General features: G+C 52.4%; 5 protein-coding genes across 5 annotated transcripts; 4 read left to right on the top strand and 1 right to left on the bottom strand.

Annotated features, from left to right (window-relative positions):
* BDW47DRAFT_90683 (putative choline kinase) lies at positions 1-2,854 on the top strand. Its single transcript, XM_024820192.1, has 4 exons — positions 1-1,135; positions 1,218-1,737; positions 1,787-1,930; positions 1,981-2,854. Exons 1-4 carry the CDS (start codon positions 198-200, stop codon positions 2,620-2,622), a joined length of 2,244 nt encoding a protein of 747 aa, XP_024667625.1. The 5' UTR covers positions 1-197; the 3' UTR covers positions 2,623-2,854.
* Positions 2,855-3,262: 408 nt separating this feature from the next.
* BDW47DRAFT_121038 (putative 26S proteasome-associated ubiquitin C-terminal hydrolase) lies at positions 3,263-4,338 on the bottom strand (the record flags this gene model as incomplete). Its single annotated transcript, XM_024815564.1, has 3 exons — positions 3,263-4,079; positions 4,152-4,246; positions 4,297-4,338. 3 exons carry the CDS (start codon positions 4,336-4,338, stop codon positions 3,263-3,265), a joined length of 954 nt encoding a protein of 317 aa, XP_024667626.1.
* Positions 4,339-6,132: 1,794 nt separating this feature from the next.
* BDW47DRAFT_113599 (acyl-CoA synthetase) lies at positions 6,133-8,796 on the top strand. Its single transcript, XM_024814454.1, has 3 exons — positions 6,133-6,848; positions 6,895-8,449; positions 8,515-8,796. Exons 1-3 carry the CDS (start codon positions 6,409-6,411, stop codon positions 8,605-8,607), a joined length of 2,088 nt encoding a protein of 695 aa, XP_024667627.1. The 5' UTR covers positions 6,133-6,408; the 3' UTR covers positions 8,608-8,796.
* A 1,174-nt stretch (positions 8,797-9,970) lies between these two features.
* On the top strand, positions 9,971-10,765 carry BDW47DRAFT_121040 (uncharacterized protein; the record flags this gene model as incomplete). Its single annotated transcript, XM_024815565.1, has 1 exon — positions 9,971-10,765. The coding sequence occupies one exon, from the start codon at positions 9,971-9,973 to the stop codon at positions 10,763-10,765; it is 795 nt and encodes a 264-aa protein (XP_024667628.1).
* A 670-nt stretch (positions 10,766-11,435) lies between these two features.
* On the top strand, positions 11,436-12,339 carry BDW47DRAFT_113602 (uncharacterized protein). The gene has a single exon (XM_024814455.1). The coding sequence runs from the start codon at positions 11,778-11,780 to the stop codon at positions 12,048-12,050; it is 273 nt and encodes a 90-aa protein (XP_024667629.1). The 5' UTR covers positions 11,436-11,777; the 3' UTR covers positions 12,051-12,339.
* Positions 12,340-13,824: the final 1,485 nt, after the last annotated feature.

The following is a 13,824-nucleotide window of genomic DNA, read 5'->3' on the forward strand; positions in this document are numbered from 1 at the left end:
TCTTTTTGTAGGAGTAAGATTCTCTGCGGTTCTCGCCGGGAATCAAATCAAACCACCCATTGCGACCTTCTTTTTCTCTCTCTTCTGCCCAGATGCTCTACCCGATCTTCTCTCCCCTCCGCGCCTAATTTCTCTTCTCTCGCTTCCATCCATCGCGACATCTGATCATCTTCTTCTCTTTCCTCCGACCGAGATTGATGGATTCTGACCCCTCTTCCAAAGGTCTGCAGCCCATCCTGGGTACCGGTCTGAGTGTCCCTTTTCCGAAAGTCCGCCCCGCCGCCAATGGAAACGGCACCCCCGCCGTGGCGCCCGATCATGCCCTCCCGCGAAGACACCGTACCTCCATCAGCATGAGACCCGCGTCCCGTTCTCATCGCCATACCGTCTCCATGAGCAGCCAAACCTCCAGCACCTTCAACGAACCCCTCACCCGCGAGGACCGAGAGAAGAATGGCGAGGATGATACCCAGTACAACCTGTTCAGTCAGGTATACGAATGGCTCCAGCGCGAAAAACATAAGCAGAGGTCCCGTGGCGCTTCACAGACCGATGGCCCGGGAAGCGATGGAGATGACGACGACGAGGATACCCCCGCGGCACCGTCCAAGGAGCTGCCGTCGCATGACGCCGCCCCGCCGTTGGCTCTGGAAAATTTAGAAAAGATCCTTCTGCAGTATGCGACCCACGGAATGCCGCCGGCTCGTCGCCCAGGCCGTCGACGCAAGGGACTCCGCCGGGGCTCCGTCTCGGATTCCGACTGCACGGATGTCGAAGCGGCTCCCCCCGCGGTTGATGCGGTGCTCGATAATTCCAAGACCCTGGCGTATACTGGTGGTGGAGCCGAGGAAGAGGACGGCGAGGATGGTGAGAACGGCGAGAATGGGGAGCTGTCGCGGAAAGCTTCGGATCGGGAGGCCTGGATGGTCTTCAAGAGCGAGATCCTTCGTATTACGCAGACGCTCCGGCTCCGGGGATGGCGCAAGCTTCCCGCGGACCTCGCCGGCGACATCGAAGTGGTCCGACTCAGCGGTGCCTTGACCAATGCCGTCTACGTCGTCAATCCCCCACAGAACATTCCCCCGCCCAAAGCGGAGGATGGCTCCTATACCCTGGTGCCTGCCAAGCGCCCCGCGTAAGTCCTTATGCGGTTTTTTGCTTCTACTTATTTAGTTGTTTTTTTTTTTTTTTTTTTTTAATGTTGCTAACTTCCTTAGCAAACTTCTTCTCCGGATCTATGGGCCCCAGGTGGACCACCTGATCGACCGCGAGAAAGAACTGCAGATCCTGCGACGCCTCGGACGGAAGAACATCGGACCCAAGGTGCTGGGCACCTTCAAAAACGGTCGGTTTGAGGAGTACTTCGAGGCACGGACGTTGACCCCGCCCGATCTGCGCGACCCCGCGACCATGGTGCAGATCGCGAAGCGCATGCGGGAGCTGCACGAGGGTGTCGAATTACTGGAGGACGAGCGAGAAGGCGGCCCTATGGTCTTCAAGAACTGGGACAAGTGGGTGGACCGCTGCGAACAAGTCATCAACTGGCTGGACAAGGAGATCCGATCCCGTCACAACGAGGCGAAATCGGCGTCGGAGCCATGGCGCCGACGGGGCTTTGTCTGCGGGGTCCCGTGGACGACCTTCCGCAAAGCCGTCGATAATTACCGACAGTGGCTGGTTACCAGCTGCGGGGGAGGAACCGAGATCAAGCAGAATCTCGTTTTCGCTCATAATGATGTGAGTTATCCCTCTTCAAAGTGATCGGCCGGAACTCATGAATGTGTAGACCCAATACGGCAATCTGCTTCGCTTGGAGCCCGCCTCAGAGTCGCCTCTGCTCCGCCCCGAGAATGAACACAAGCAGCTGGTCGTCATCGACTTTGAATATGCGTCGGCGAACACGCCAGGCTTTGAGTTCGCCAACCATTTCGTGAGTGCGCCCACAGATTGCGTTTGATCGTTTCCGCGCTGACGAGACAGTCTGAATGGTGTTACAACTACCACGACCCGGAGAGGTCCTGGGCGTGCAATACCAAAGCCTTCCCCACGCCGGAGCAGCAGCGTCGCTTCATCACGGCGTACTTGGCTCATCGTCCCGGAATGAAAGGACCGTCATCCTCTCCTTCAATCACCCCCCTCATGCGCGGCATGGCGTCTGCGCACATGTCGACCCTCGCCCCGTTGGATCTGGACACGCCGGACGCCGATCCGCAGGCGGCAGCCGACACAGTGCGCGCCCACGAAGACAGCGTGGAAACCAAGCTCCAAAGCCTGATGCACCAGACCCGACTCTGGCGCGTGTTCAACTCCGCGCAGTGGGTGGCCTGGGGCATCGTGCAGGCCAAGGTTGACGGCATGGAAGAGGGCATCGCCGCGGATGCGGTATCGAGCGGGCTGAGCTCGCCTACGGAGTCTCCCGCCGGTCGAACCCACTCCCGCACCCCCTCAGTCGACTCCGCCGCTGGCGCCGACGACGAAGAAGACGAGTTCGACTACCTGGCTTACTCCCAGGATAGGGCGATGTTCTTCTGGGCCGACCTGCTCGAGATGAACCTCATCCGGGAGGACGAGCTGCCCACAGAGACGGTCGAGAAAGCCAAGGCGCGAATGACTGGTTACTAACCCAGTACGACTCGTGTATTGATGATAAGTTGGTGATAGGGGTGCATGTTGATATGAATGATACAGCTCGAACGGACAAATGCGAGGAATGACTTCTTCAACAGGGTCAGCATGTTGTTCTGCAGATATCATGACTCACGATGTACATATAACTAGTTACATAGTATGATGATAGCGAGTGGATTTAGCTCTAATAATCTACATGGCTCTGTTCAACTAGGGCTACTTATTATTTTATTTTCAATGTGGGTTGAGCGTGGTTTGGTCTTCTGTGGTCGATCAAAGAATAAGAGTATGTATAAGGCACTGTCTTGCTAGCTGCTATCGTGATAGTTGTCGATCTATATCTATATCAATATCTCTTGATTGAACCATCAGAATGGGCAGAATTGAGTAGTCAGGTCTTTTTTTTCTATTAGTGGGGTGGTGTATGTATTGACTAGACTAGATGTGAAAGACATAAGTGGTACTACAGGAGCCAGTACTTATAGTCACGTAGCAAGGACGTCAATCATGTCTATTCATAATATAGCCATAAAGACATACAGATACTCTAGACATATATCATAACAGGAGTAACTGAGAAAAGAAGAAATAGAGAATAGAGAATCCGAAAAAAAAAAAAGAAGAAAAGAAAAAACTACCTCCTATTCAACCTCCTCTGCGTCTCCCCCTTAGCCCTCTCAACCCACTCCTCAAACTCCCCCCTCCCCTCCTTCATCCCCGCAACCCCCTTCAGCACCTCCCCGATGAACCCCACAAAGTTCGACCGCCGCAGCGTATTCTCCCACGCCCACGCGCGCCTCTTCCGCTCCTCCCTCTCCATCAGCTCCGCGTCGCCGATCTCGCTCGCCCGCAGTCTCAAGTCCCGCACGACAGCCATGAGGTTGAACCGCGTTTCGCCCTCGGGGTACCGCGCGATACGTCGCTGGAGAACACCGATGACTTTCTCCGCGAAGTCGTCCCCGCCCGCGGCTTCGCCCGCGCAGCTCCCGTGCGAGATGGGATAAGGCTGCAGGCCGTCCAGCTCGTACAATGTGCCGTTCACAGCCGTGTAGGCGATGAAGTGGTAGGCGTCTCCCTCTTCGTCGTTCGCGTCGCGCGTCGTCTCATCGACGAAGGGGCTCGCCTTCGCGAAGGCGTTGTGCGCTGTGCGGATCTCTTCGCTGTTGGAGAGGGCCTCGCCGCGGAGGTCGGGCGGGAAGCCGGTCGTGAAGTCTTTGAAGGAGTGGAGGGTGGGACCGAGCTCGATTGGCTGGGGTTGTTTGGGGCTGTCTTGGTTGAGGATCACGGAGAGGATGGCTTGCGTGCCGCAGGCGTTTTGGATTGTTTGCGCGGCGAAGAAGAGGTTTTCGGGGGGCGTGGTGTCGTAGGTTCCGTCGAGGGGGGTCGTTGTGGTTTGGGTTGGGGCTTGGTCGCGCATCCATTTGAAGAGGAAGATGACGCCGTAGACGGGGCTGGGCTCGTCTGTTAGATAGTGTTATAGAATTGGTGTATTATTTATTGAAGGGAGATTGGAGGAGGGATACCTAAGTGAGCGAATGGTGTCTGCATCTAGGGAGATGAGCTCTTCGAACTGGACGCCTTTGACGCCGAGGTTTTCGACCAGCGAGGTGAAGACGCCCTGCAGTAGTTTTAGTTGTGTTTCCTATCTTCTGATCATGATTGACATACCTCGTCGGACTCAATTGTGCTCCAGCCTCCTCCGTCGGCCATTTTGATTGATGATGGTGATTTCAAGGGAGTAGGTTGGCTGAGAACAGGTCGTGGACAGTTGATAGAATATGGTGATGGGTTATGTCATTTGAGCTGTGATGGCGGTTGTTTGCATTGTTTGTTAGCCAAGCCTGTATATCTGGTCAACCAACTGGGGAGAATTATTAGTTCTGGACTATTATGAATAGAGAAGAATTATTAACAATCTTTTCAGGGAGTACATCCTATTATTGGCATACTGGTATGGTTGGTGAGAGCTGTAATGCCTACTCAGAAGTCATATACACGGCATCTTCTGCTCCAGGAGTCGCATTGTGTATGCGGAAAATACTTATAGGAACTTCACTAGATATGACAGGAAAATTTAGATTGTCTAGTACGATAAGTTTGTTAAACCAGCAGCTGATGTGATGGAGGCTTGGTAAGCTGTATTTCACATTGGCCCATGGGCTGTCTCAAATTTATATACTCGAGTCGTAGCTTTATTTATGAGCAAAGCCATCTGCAGTTGTGACTATTTATGATTGTGCATTAATTTTGTTGGTTTCTGTCTTTATCTACTGTCGATTATACTGGGCATTCTTACTCTTATCAACACATGCTACTAGTGACATGTTACTACCATCCTTTAGCAAGTTTATTAGAACATGTTATCCAGCAGACTCATATCTTCTAGTCCTATTCTCCCAGCAATAACATACTCTATCCCTGAACTATTCACCAGAAACTGACATACAAGGATACCATACCTAGCCAATACTGCTAGCTCGATACTCGGTCCAAACTACCGATATCCAGACTTAACAGCAACCTATTTGGCCGATTACCACCGTCTCTCGGCTCACCAGTCCTACCCCACCCAGCTCCTTAGCACTCGGCTACCCTTAGCATCTGCTAGCAGCGCAGGAGGCGGCACCGTATCCACTATACACAGACACGGATAAGACCCTACTCGGTGCCAAGGGCTCTCGACTCGCACCTCGGGCAGATGACCCTGAAACAGAGCCCGTGGCGCATCAGTACATGGCGTCTTTGGCTTGAATAGAGTCCCTGTTGTGGTCTGGAAGCAGCGGACCACTGGGTCATCCGACCATGGAAATGGCTGATTCAGTGGGGTTGGAGGGTGAAACGACCGTTTGGTGGCGGGGTATCACAGTGTCAATGCGGTGCATAGCTTACCGTCGAGTGTCGACGATAAAACACGGAGTGGAGATTTGAAGCGTGAGATAACGACGGGTCTCCTGAGCTACCGTGTAGTGAAGCTCAGTTGACCTGTGTATTTCTTCGGACACTGGGTTTCTTTTTATTTACCCGTGGATTTGTTTGATTATTCCATGATTTTTGCTTGGGTCCACTGACACTATCAACCAAATGAGGTCTAGAGGTCTGTACCTTGCGTGGTCTCCTGCATCCAATCTATACGATCAGCCCGAGGAATCACTACTACCCCCCGGCAGTATAGGGAATGATTTCCGGCTCCTAGATTGACCGGATGAGATCGGGACCTGATATCGGTCCCATCAACCGATACGCTAAGAATTGAAGGCCTACTAATCAAAATGTCGGGCTGGCCTCGGTGCGGATGCGCGTTGTTGACGGGCGCTAATATCTGACATGTGGATGGATGATCCGGACTAGAGTGGACTAGACGAACCATGGAAGGTCTTGCTGTGGTGTTTGGTGTCCACCGCGTGTCGGATTGGGCTAACTCGAGCGGGAGCTCCGTGCTCTCTTTTCCCTCTTTTTCTCTTCGTATTCCTGTCTTCCTTTGTCCATTTGGTCTTCTGACTTTTTCCTTCCCCGCAATAATTTCGACGGACTGTCTTTCTTTCTCACTAGTTTGGAACTCGTTGCCACAGCTCCTCACCTCTTCTTTTTTTTCCCTCTCCTCCCTTTTCCTCTTCCTTTCACTCTCTCGCTCACACTCTCGCTTGGTCGCTCGCTTTTGCCTTCACCAACCCCCATTCCTACGATCCACCGTTCGATTCAGCAGGCTGGATTCGACTCTATATATATCACGGTTCCGTTAATATAATATAATAGCTTCGGAAATCCTCCGGATCCGACATCATGGCCAACAAGCGGGAGCACTACATCCCCAAGATGCACAAGAAACCTCCTTTTTCCTTCGAGGTTCCCGACGTGGAAAAGATCTCGGGGGAAACCCTCCCCCGCCGAAACATCAGATGTAAGGACGGCCTCATCAACCAGCCCGACCCCTCGATCCGAACCATCTACGACGTCGTCACCTACGGCGCCAAAAAATTCGGTAATGCGAGATGTATCGGAACCCGGAAGGTTCTCAAGGTGCACAAGGAGACCAAGATCGTGAAGAAGGTGGTGGATGGCGCTGAGAGGGACGTCCCCAAGGAGTGGTCCTACTTCGAGCTCAGTCCTTACTCGTTTCTCTCGTTCGTCGAGTTCCAGGCCCATGTGAGCACCCTCGGTGCCGGGTTAAAGAAGATCGGGATGGAGCAGGGCGATAAGATCCATCTCTACGGCGCAACCAGGTATGTCGCATTATCATGGAGTGCGCTATAAAGCTAACCTCTGTAGCATGAACTGGTTCTCCATGGCACATGGCGCATTTACCCGATCTTGCGCCATCGTGACCGCCTACGACACCCTCGGCCTCGAGGGTCTCCAGTGGTCCCTCAAGCAGACGAAATCGAAAGCCATCTTCCTCGATGCGAGCCTGTTATCGACGCTCAACAATGCCCTGTCCGAGGCCCCCGCCATCCAATACGTCATCCTCAACAACGAGTCCGAACCGAGCCAGCCCGAGCTGGACTGGCTCAAGCGCCAATTCCCCCACGTCCAGGTCTTCCGGTTCGATGAAATCAAGCAGCTGGGCGAGGAGAACCCGGCGGAGCACGTCTGCCCCGAACCCGAGGATCTCGCCTGTGTCATGTACACCTCGGGCACCTCGGGCCCGCCCAAGGGCGTGACCATCAAGCACAAAGCCGTCGTGGCGGCGATTGCCGGTGCGACCTCGATCGTCGGCCCCCACATCGGCCCCGGGGATGGGCTCCTCACTTATCTCCCGCAGGCGCACATCATCGAGTTCCTCTTCGAGAACGCGGCCTTGTTCTGGGGCGCGACGATGGGCTATGGGTCTCCCCGGACCCTGACGAAGGCCTCGGTCCGCAACTGTGAGGGCGACATCATGGAATTCCGCCCGAGTGTGCTCGTCGGCGTCCCGGCGGTCTGGGAGACGATCCGCAAGGGCATCGTGGGCCAGGTCAACGGAGGTAGTTTCCTCACCCGCAACCTGTTCTGGGGTGCGCTCTCTCTCAAACAGTTCCTCGTGGGGAAGAACCTTCCGGGTGTCCGGCTTCTGGACAGTCTGGTCTTCGACAAAGTCCGTGCCGCCACGGGAGGTCGACTGCGACTGACCATGTCCGGCGGCGGGCCCCTCGCCAAGGACACCCAGCGGTTCATCTCCATGGTCGTCTGCCCCGTCATCAATGGCTACGGTCTGACCGAAACGTGCGCGATGGGCGCACTCTGCGATCCCCTCGCCCTGACGTTCGACGCCCACGGCGATATCCCCACCTCGATCGAGCAGAAGCTGGTGGACTTCCCGGAAGCGGGCTACTTCACCACCAACGACCCGCCCCAGGGCGAGCTCCTCATCCGCGGAGACCCGGTGACCACGGCGTACTATGACAACGAGGAGGAGACCAAGCTCGCCATCCGGGAGGGCGGGTGGTTCATGACAGGCGACATTGCCGAGTTCGACAAGAACGGACACATCCGTATCATCGATCGCAAGAAGAACCTCGTCAAGACGCTCAACGGCGAGTACATCGCGCTGGAGAAGCTCGAGTCCATCTACCGGGCGTCGCCCCTGGTCGCCAACATCTGCGTCTTCGCCGCGGCGGACCAGAGCCGACCGATCGCCATCATCGTCCCGGCGGAGCCTGCCCTGATGCGACTGGCGAAAGACAATGACATCCCGGGTAAGGGGATGGAGGACGTGATCGACAACCCCAAGATCCGTAACCTCGTCCTGGCCGAGCTGCAGAAGGCGGGCCGACAGGGTCGCCTGGCGGCGTTTGAAATCATCGAAGGTGTTGTTTTGGATCGGGACGAGTGGACTCCCCAGAACGTACGTATCATCCTTTTTTTCTTCCGTTCGTCACCCATTGTACAAAATGCTAACACCGTCAACAGGGCCTGGTTACCGCCGCCCAGAAGGTCCAGCGCAAGAAGATCTTCCAGAAGAACGAAACGGCCGTCGAGCAGGCCTACAAGAAGGGTCAATAGGCTCTTCCTTATCAGTCTTGCATGGGATATCATTTATTAGCCGCAGGTGGGATGGCATGGATTTCGGATAGCACATTGATCATAGCATTATTCATCGACTGTAACGATACACTAATTTCTATCTCTTCCCTTCCTTCCTTTCTATCTATACATATGATCTCGTAAGATAGTTAGCTAGTCTCGGTAGCACATGTAATACGATAAGCGAGTTAATCTAATCTGCGGGGACCCTGAAACGGCCCTGTCAGACACCAGACTCAAACTCGGACCATATCTGTATCGATATCGAATCTGATTAGATGAAGCATCCACGCTTGCGTTGGAAGTAAATACAAGATACGAGCGGAGTTCGTCTAACATTAGCTGCGAGATACAGCCGACAGGCCAGACCAGACCATTCAACTCTTGTCCTCATTGCAATAAACAGATAGATCAGACCAATAGGTGGAATGAACGGTGATGTCCCTGGGTTAAAACCAACAGGCCAAGGCGAGGCTGGGTGAAGGATTCTAGCCATTTATTAAAATTTTCCGAGGGTAGGATACCCGTTTTTTTTTTTTTTTTTTTTTTTGGGTCCACTGGGTAGCTATTCTCTAGCCTACTCAAATAAGTTAGTCTTAAGTTTAGGTTTAGATACTAGTTAGACTCTGGATCCATCTAACAAAGCATTGTCGGAGTCCTCCGTCCTCCGCACATACTATTTATTCCTCACGAAGTGTCATGTCAGTGTAAAGTGCCAGTGCCATCCACATCCAAATCCTTATTTCAGCCCCATCCAGAGTCCACCTCCCCTCCCACCTAGATATAACCACACCTCAAGTAACGTGGCTGAAGCGGGAAAATGAAGGACGGGCCAAAATCTCGTATTCATGCAGCCAAGACGGGGCCCCGTCAGTGGAATCAGCGAACGGGAATTGACTCCCTCTTAGTGAACTTACCCTCTTCTGGGAAAAGCAAGATGATCAGCGCGGTGAAATCCGTGACTAGCCTTCTTTTGTCCTCTAACTGTCACTGTTAATCTGCAGAGTGGACGAGGGGATGGATGGATGGGGTGGATATATGCGAGGGGACGGCGTGGGCGTGGGCACGGGCTGCTGTCAGTTGGTAGGTAGCTTGGCGCTAGAGGCTGAATCCTGGGATGAAAATCTAGTTAACTAGTTAGGTAGGTAGTGTTGGTTTGCTATAGGGGGGGGATATTCTTCTCTTTTCGGCTCTTTCTTTCTTTACATATTACATACATACTGTTGTTGCTGCTACACCTTGCATTACGACTCAAGTATGCCTATTCAAGAGTAACACAACCACACTATACACAGAAACCCACCGTCAACACAATACCTACAACACGACACAACCAGCCAAGATGCACCCCCTCACCCCCCTCCTCCCCCTAACCCTCGCGTCAACCGCATCCGCATGGGCCCTAATCTGGCGCAACGCCTCCGGCTTCCCTCGCACCGAACACACCAACGAAATCCAACCATGCAAGCAAATCGACCACGCCAAAGGCGAGCAATTCGACTGGGACGCGCAAGGCGGCGACTGGTGCATATACTTCTACATGCAAGACAACTGCACCCAGGGCAAGGGCCACGAGTGCAACAATCGCGACTGGGTCACCACTGCGTCGGCGGATCTGAAGTCGTTCAAGATCGAGGAGGGATTCTCCTCGAAGGCGACGGTCCCGACGGCTACTGCGACGGAGACGGTCACCGTTGATCGGGATGTGGAGGTGCCGGTGAGCGCGCCGCCGAGTGCGGGCGTTATTGCGGGGGCGATTGTCGGTGCTATTGTTGGCGCGGTGGCTTTTATCTTGTTGGGGTGGTTTTTGGGGAGGAGGGGCGGTGCGAGTGCTGCCGGGGCGGAGGGTGATGCTGCTGCTGGTGGCGGCGCTGCGGGAGGAGATGCTGCTGCTACGGCGGCGGCGGTTGCGGCGGCGGCAGAAGAAGAGGAGAAGAAATTCGCTCCCCCGGAGCGTCCACCTACTCGACCACAGCATACCGACAGCTTCTCGAATACGTCGCAGATGACGCCGCCGCTTCATCCGCCTGTCCCTGTGGCGTACCCTCCTGCTGAGTTGCTTGCTACTACTGGGGAGGTGGAGATGAGTGATTCGCATCGGGTGGTGGAGATGGGGCAGGGTGGGAGGAATGAATAGTGTCTGTCTGTCTGTCTGTCTGTCTTGTCTGTCTGTCTTGTCTGTCTGTCTTGAAATGATTAATGAGGGTGGTTGGTTTGGAATGTGCTGGGGGTGGGATTGTGGGTTTGATCTTTGGTTTTTGTTTGTTGTGCTGAGGTTGGTGTGGTGTTTTGAATTGCTGTTAGCGATATAATATAATCGATATACCCTTTGTTTAGTATGGTCTTTTTGATACCCTTCTGGTTAGTGTTGATCGAAATAACAAGAAGATCTGTGTTGACCTTTGGTGTCTAGTCATGGTTGATACGAGGTAATAGTAGTATAGTAGTATAGTAGTATAGTAGTATAGTAGTATAGTAGTAAGGGTAGTAGTAGTAGTAGGAGTAGTAGATGGACTATTAGTATGTACGATATCTCCACTTAAACATAGCACAAATGTTTTGAACGTCTGACTTTTGCTCGGCGTTATGTTATGTTGACCTGTTCATGTTATGTTGACTTGTTGGCGGATTGGAATAGTATGACCATCGGACGATATTGTTCCTTGTGTATAGATATGGTAGTTTCTTTGCTTAGTAGCACAAGCATACCATATGAATATTTCGCCCACAGTGTGTGGTTGCTGGATGTATGTAAGTTTGAACTTAGGGGATATGCAGTTTACTTCAGTTTATGGCATGAGTCGTTTTCTTAGTTCACATTTGATTCAAGTGAAATATGAATTATCCATAGATGTTCAATGTTGAGTGTTGAGTTTGAATGGTATCGAGTAGTGACATAAACATAGGAAACAAACAGACATATGCAGTCGGGGTATATGGGCAGAATGTATCAAACGAATAAAAGATAAGAAGGGGAAAAGACAAAAGGAAAGACACTGGTTCAACCAGTTTAGTAGATATGTTGGTTGGGGTATAACAATCAGTCAAGCACATCAGTACAAGGGCATGTCGCGATAATTGCATGCGTCATTCAGTGGGATATCGAATGGAAGAAGCCAACTGGCTATGTCGTATGTCCATGCATCAATATGGTTGAGGTGACGTCAAGTCCTCAAGATAGTAGGAGCCCCGTCACAAGGTTACGAACAAGACGGGTAGCTAGCATCATCGCACAGCATGCCCGTCTCTGTCCATCGCACAGGCGGTGGTCGCGTTTGGTAGAATGCGGTAGGACAACCGGACCGCTTGCGATACAGTCCAGATGTCGGGCACCGGGTAGGGCGGAGAAAGGGTGGGGACATTGCCTCGTGGTACTCCAGCATGGGTGGGGAGATGGATGTGTGTTGAACACGGAGTCGTGATGGTGTTTCGTCTGGTGTCACAGTATCGGATAGGATAGGTTGGTATCAAGATATCAGATCGACCTGATGTGTCTGGACGGTCGCTCAGTTGACGTAGACCATCACCGCAAAGGAGATTAGGCAGAAACACAGCGGAATAAAGACCTTCCGATCCATCTCCGGGTTGGGAACTGGTGAGGATGTGGTAGTGACGGAGCGGGAGAGTGAGTGGCGGGATGATGATTTGGAGGATGAGTGGCCCATGTTATTATCTCTAGAGTGGTTGATGCTGGAGTGTTGTAGTGTGTACGGAGTAAAGGGGGAGGAGTTCGATGAAGAGTAAAGGAGAAGAGGGGCCAGGGTCATTGTATTCAACGTGGCACCCAATGACGCCCCAACATGCCGCATCCCCAACAGATTCATCCGGCCATTGGTTGGTGGTCGCGGGGTAGACCGATTAGGAAAGGTCATTGTGCCTGTAGATTCAGGCAGTACTCCGTGCCTCCTGACTTCATACATTAATTGTGTCGGCATACATAAATCTGTTAAGCAGATGTTTACATAATGCGCACCCCTGTTGGCCGAGTCATGTGAAGGCCGACGGTAGTAATCAATCAGCTGACTGACACCCAAAGCGTGCGCGTTCGAGCCTCGCCGGTGTCAGTTTTTTTCTTGTTCCGGCTCTATCTTTTTTTCTTCCTTTTTTTTTTTGGGTTCGAGAGTTCCATGGACCTTCCTCGGTCCACTTCCAGCCCCGTGATTTGACCAGGACAGCAAACTATCGATGTTCACCTCCACCTGTATCTCCATTCCAGACCTGATACTCCATAGTCCGTACGGACATGTCAGTTGAGGCTGCCACGCAGGACTTTACACAATTAACTGTTTTGTCCGACGTGGCCATGATCCAGCTGCAACATCTCATCTGTTGTCCTGTTCCGTACTCCATGCTCCTGTTTCGTACTCGTAATATGGAGTATGAAGTACGTGGTCCAAGGGTGGGACTTTCAGCCGACGGCCGTGGTCTTATCTGTGGGGGTGTTCCATTCAACCAGCCCGAACCGGGGTGTGGCTGTGGGAGAGGACCATTTGGGAAATGGCCTCCACTATGGCCACCAGAACGAAATGATGTATTACTTGAGATGTTCAACATGGGGTTTGGTAGACTCCATCATTCCAGAGGGGAAAAGGAGGGTCTTCCCCATATCATCCACCCTCAATAATTCTACTAAATGAACATCCACATTTGATTCTCTCACATACATAGGATTAAAGTATGAGGTCATGAGTCCAATCAGAACAAAAGTCATTACATTTGAAGTGGACAGGGGGTTTCCACTCTCTAGTCGTACTGATAATCATCATGACAGTATCTGTTGAGGTTGATTTGTTGATGGATGGGGTCCCTTACCTTGGTTACTTTCCTTCTCTAATATTGTCCAGGTAACCAATATTAGATTATCAGAGTGCGTACCTCATAAGTAATACCAAGTCTGTTGACATTACTCTGTAGGTACGAGGTAGTACTACTAACTCAGGTCCCCTGACATAAACCTATGGTCATCTCTACCATGTCTCAGCGCACAGGCCTCTGTCAGCAACCTAGAGGAATGGGAATCTCTAGTTTGATTAGTGTCGTTATATTGACTCTCATGTGTTACTCTCAATCCTGTGACAGCCAAGAACATCATCTGGTCGGATTCTGGCCATTCCCGTTCATTCCTGTCATTCCATCTATTCCATCTATTCCATCCATTCCAGCCCTCTCTTCCTTTCTTTCTCTAAGCGAATCATC

Source organism: Aspergillus candidus (assembly GCF_002847045.1).
Source record: "Aspergillus candidus strain CBS 102.13 unplaced genomic scaffold BDW47scaffold_84, whole genome shotgun sequence".
Lineage (NCBI taxonomy): Eukaryota > Fungi > Ascomycota > Eurotiomycetes > Eurotiales > Aspergillaceae > Aspergillus > Aspergillus candidus.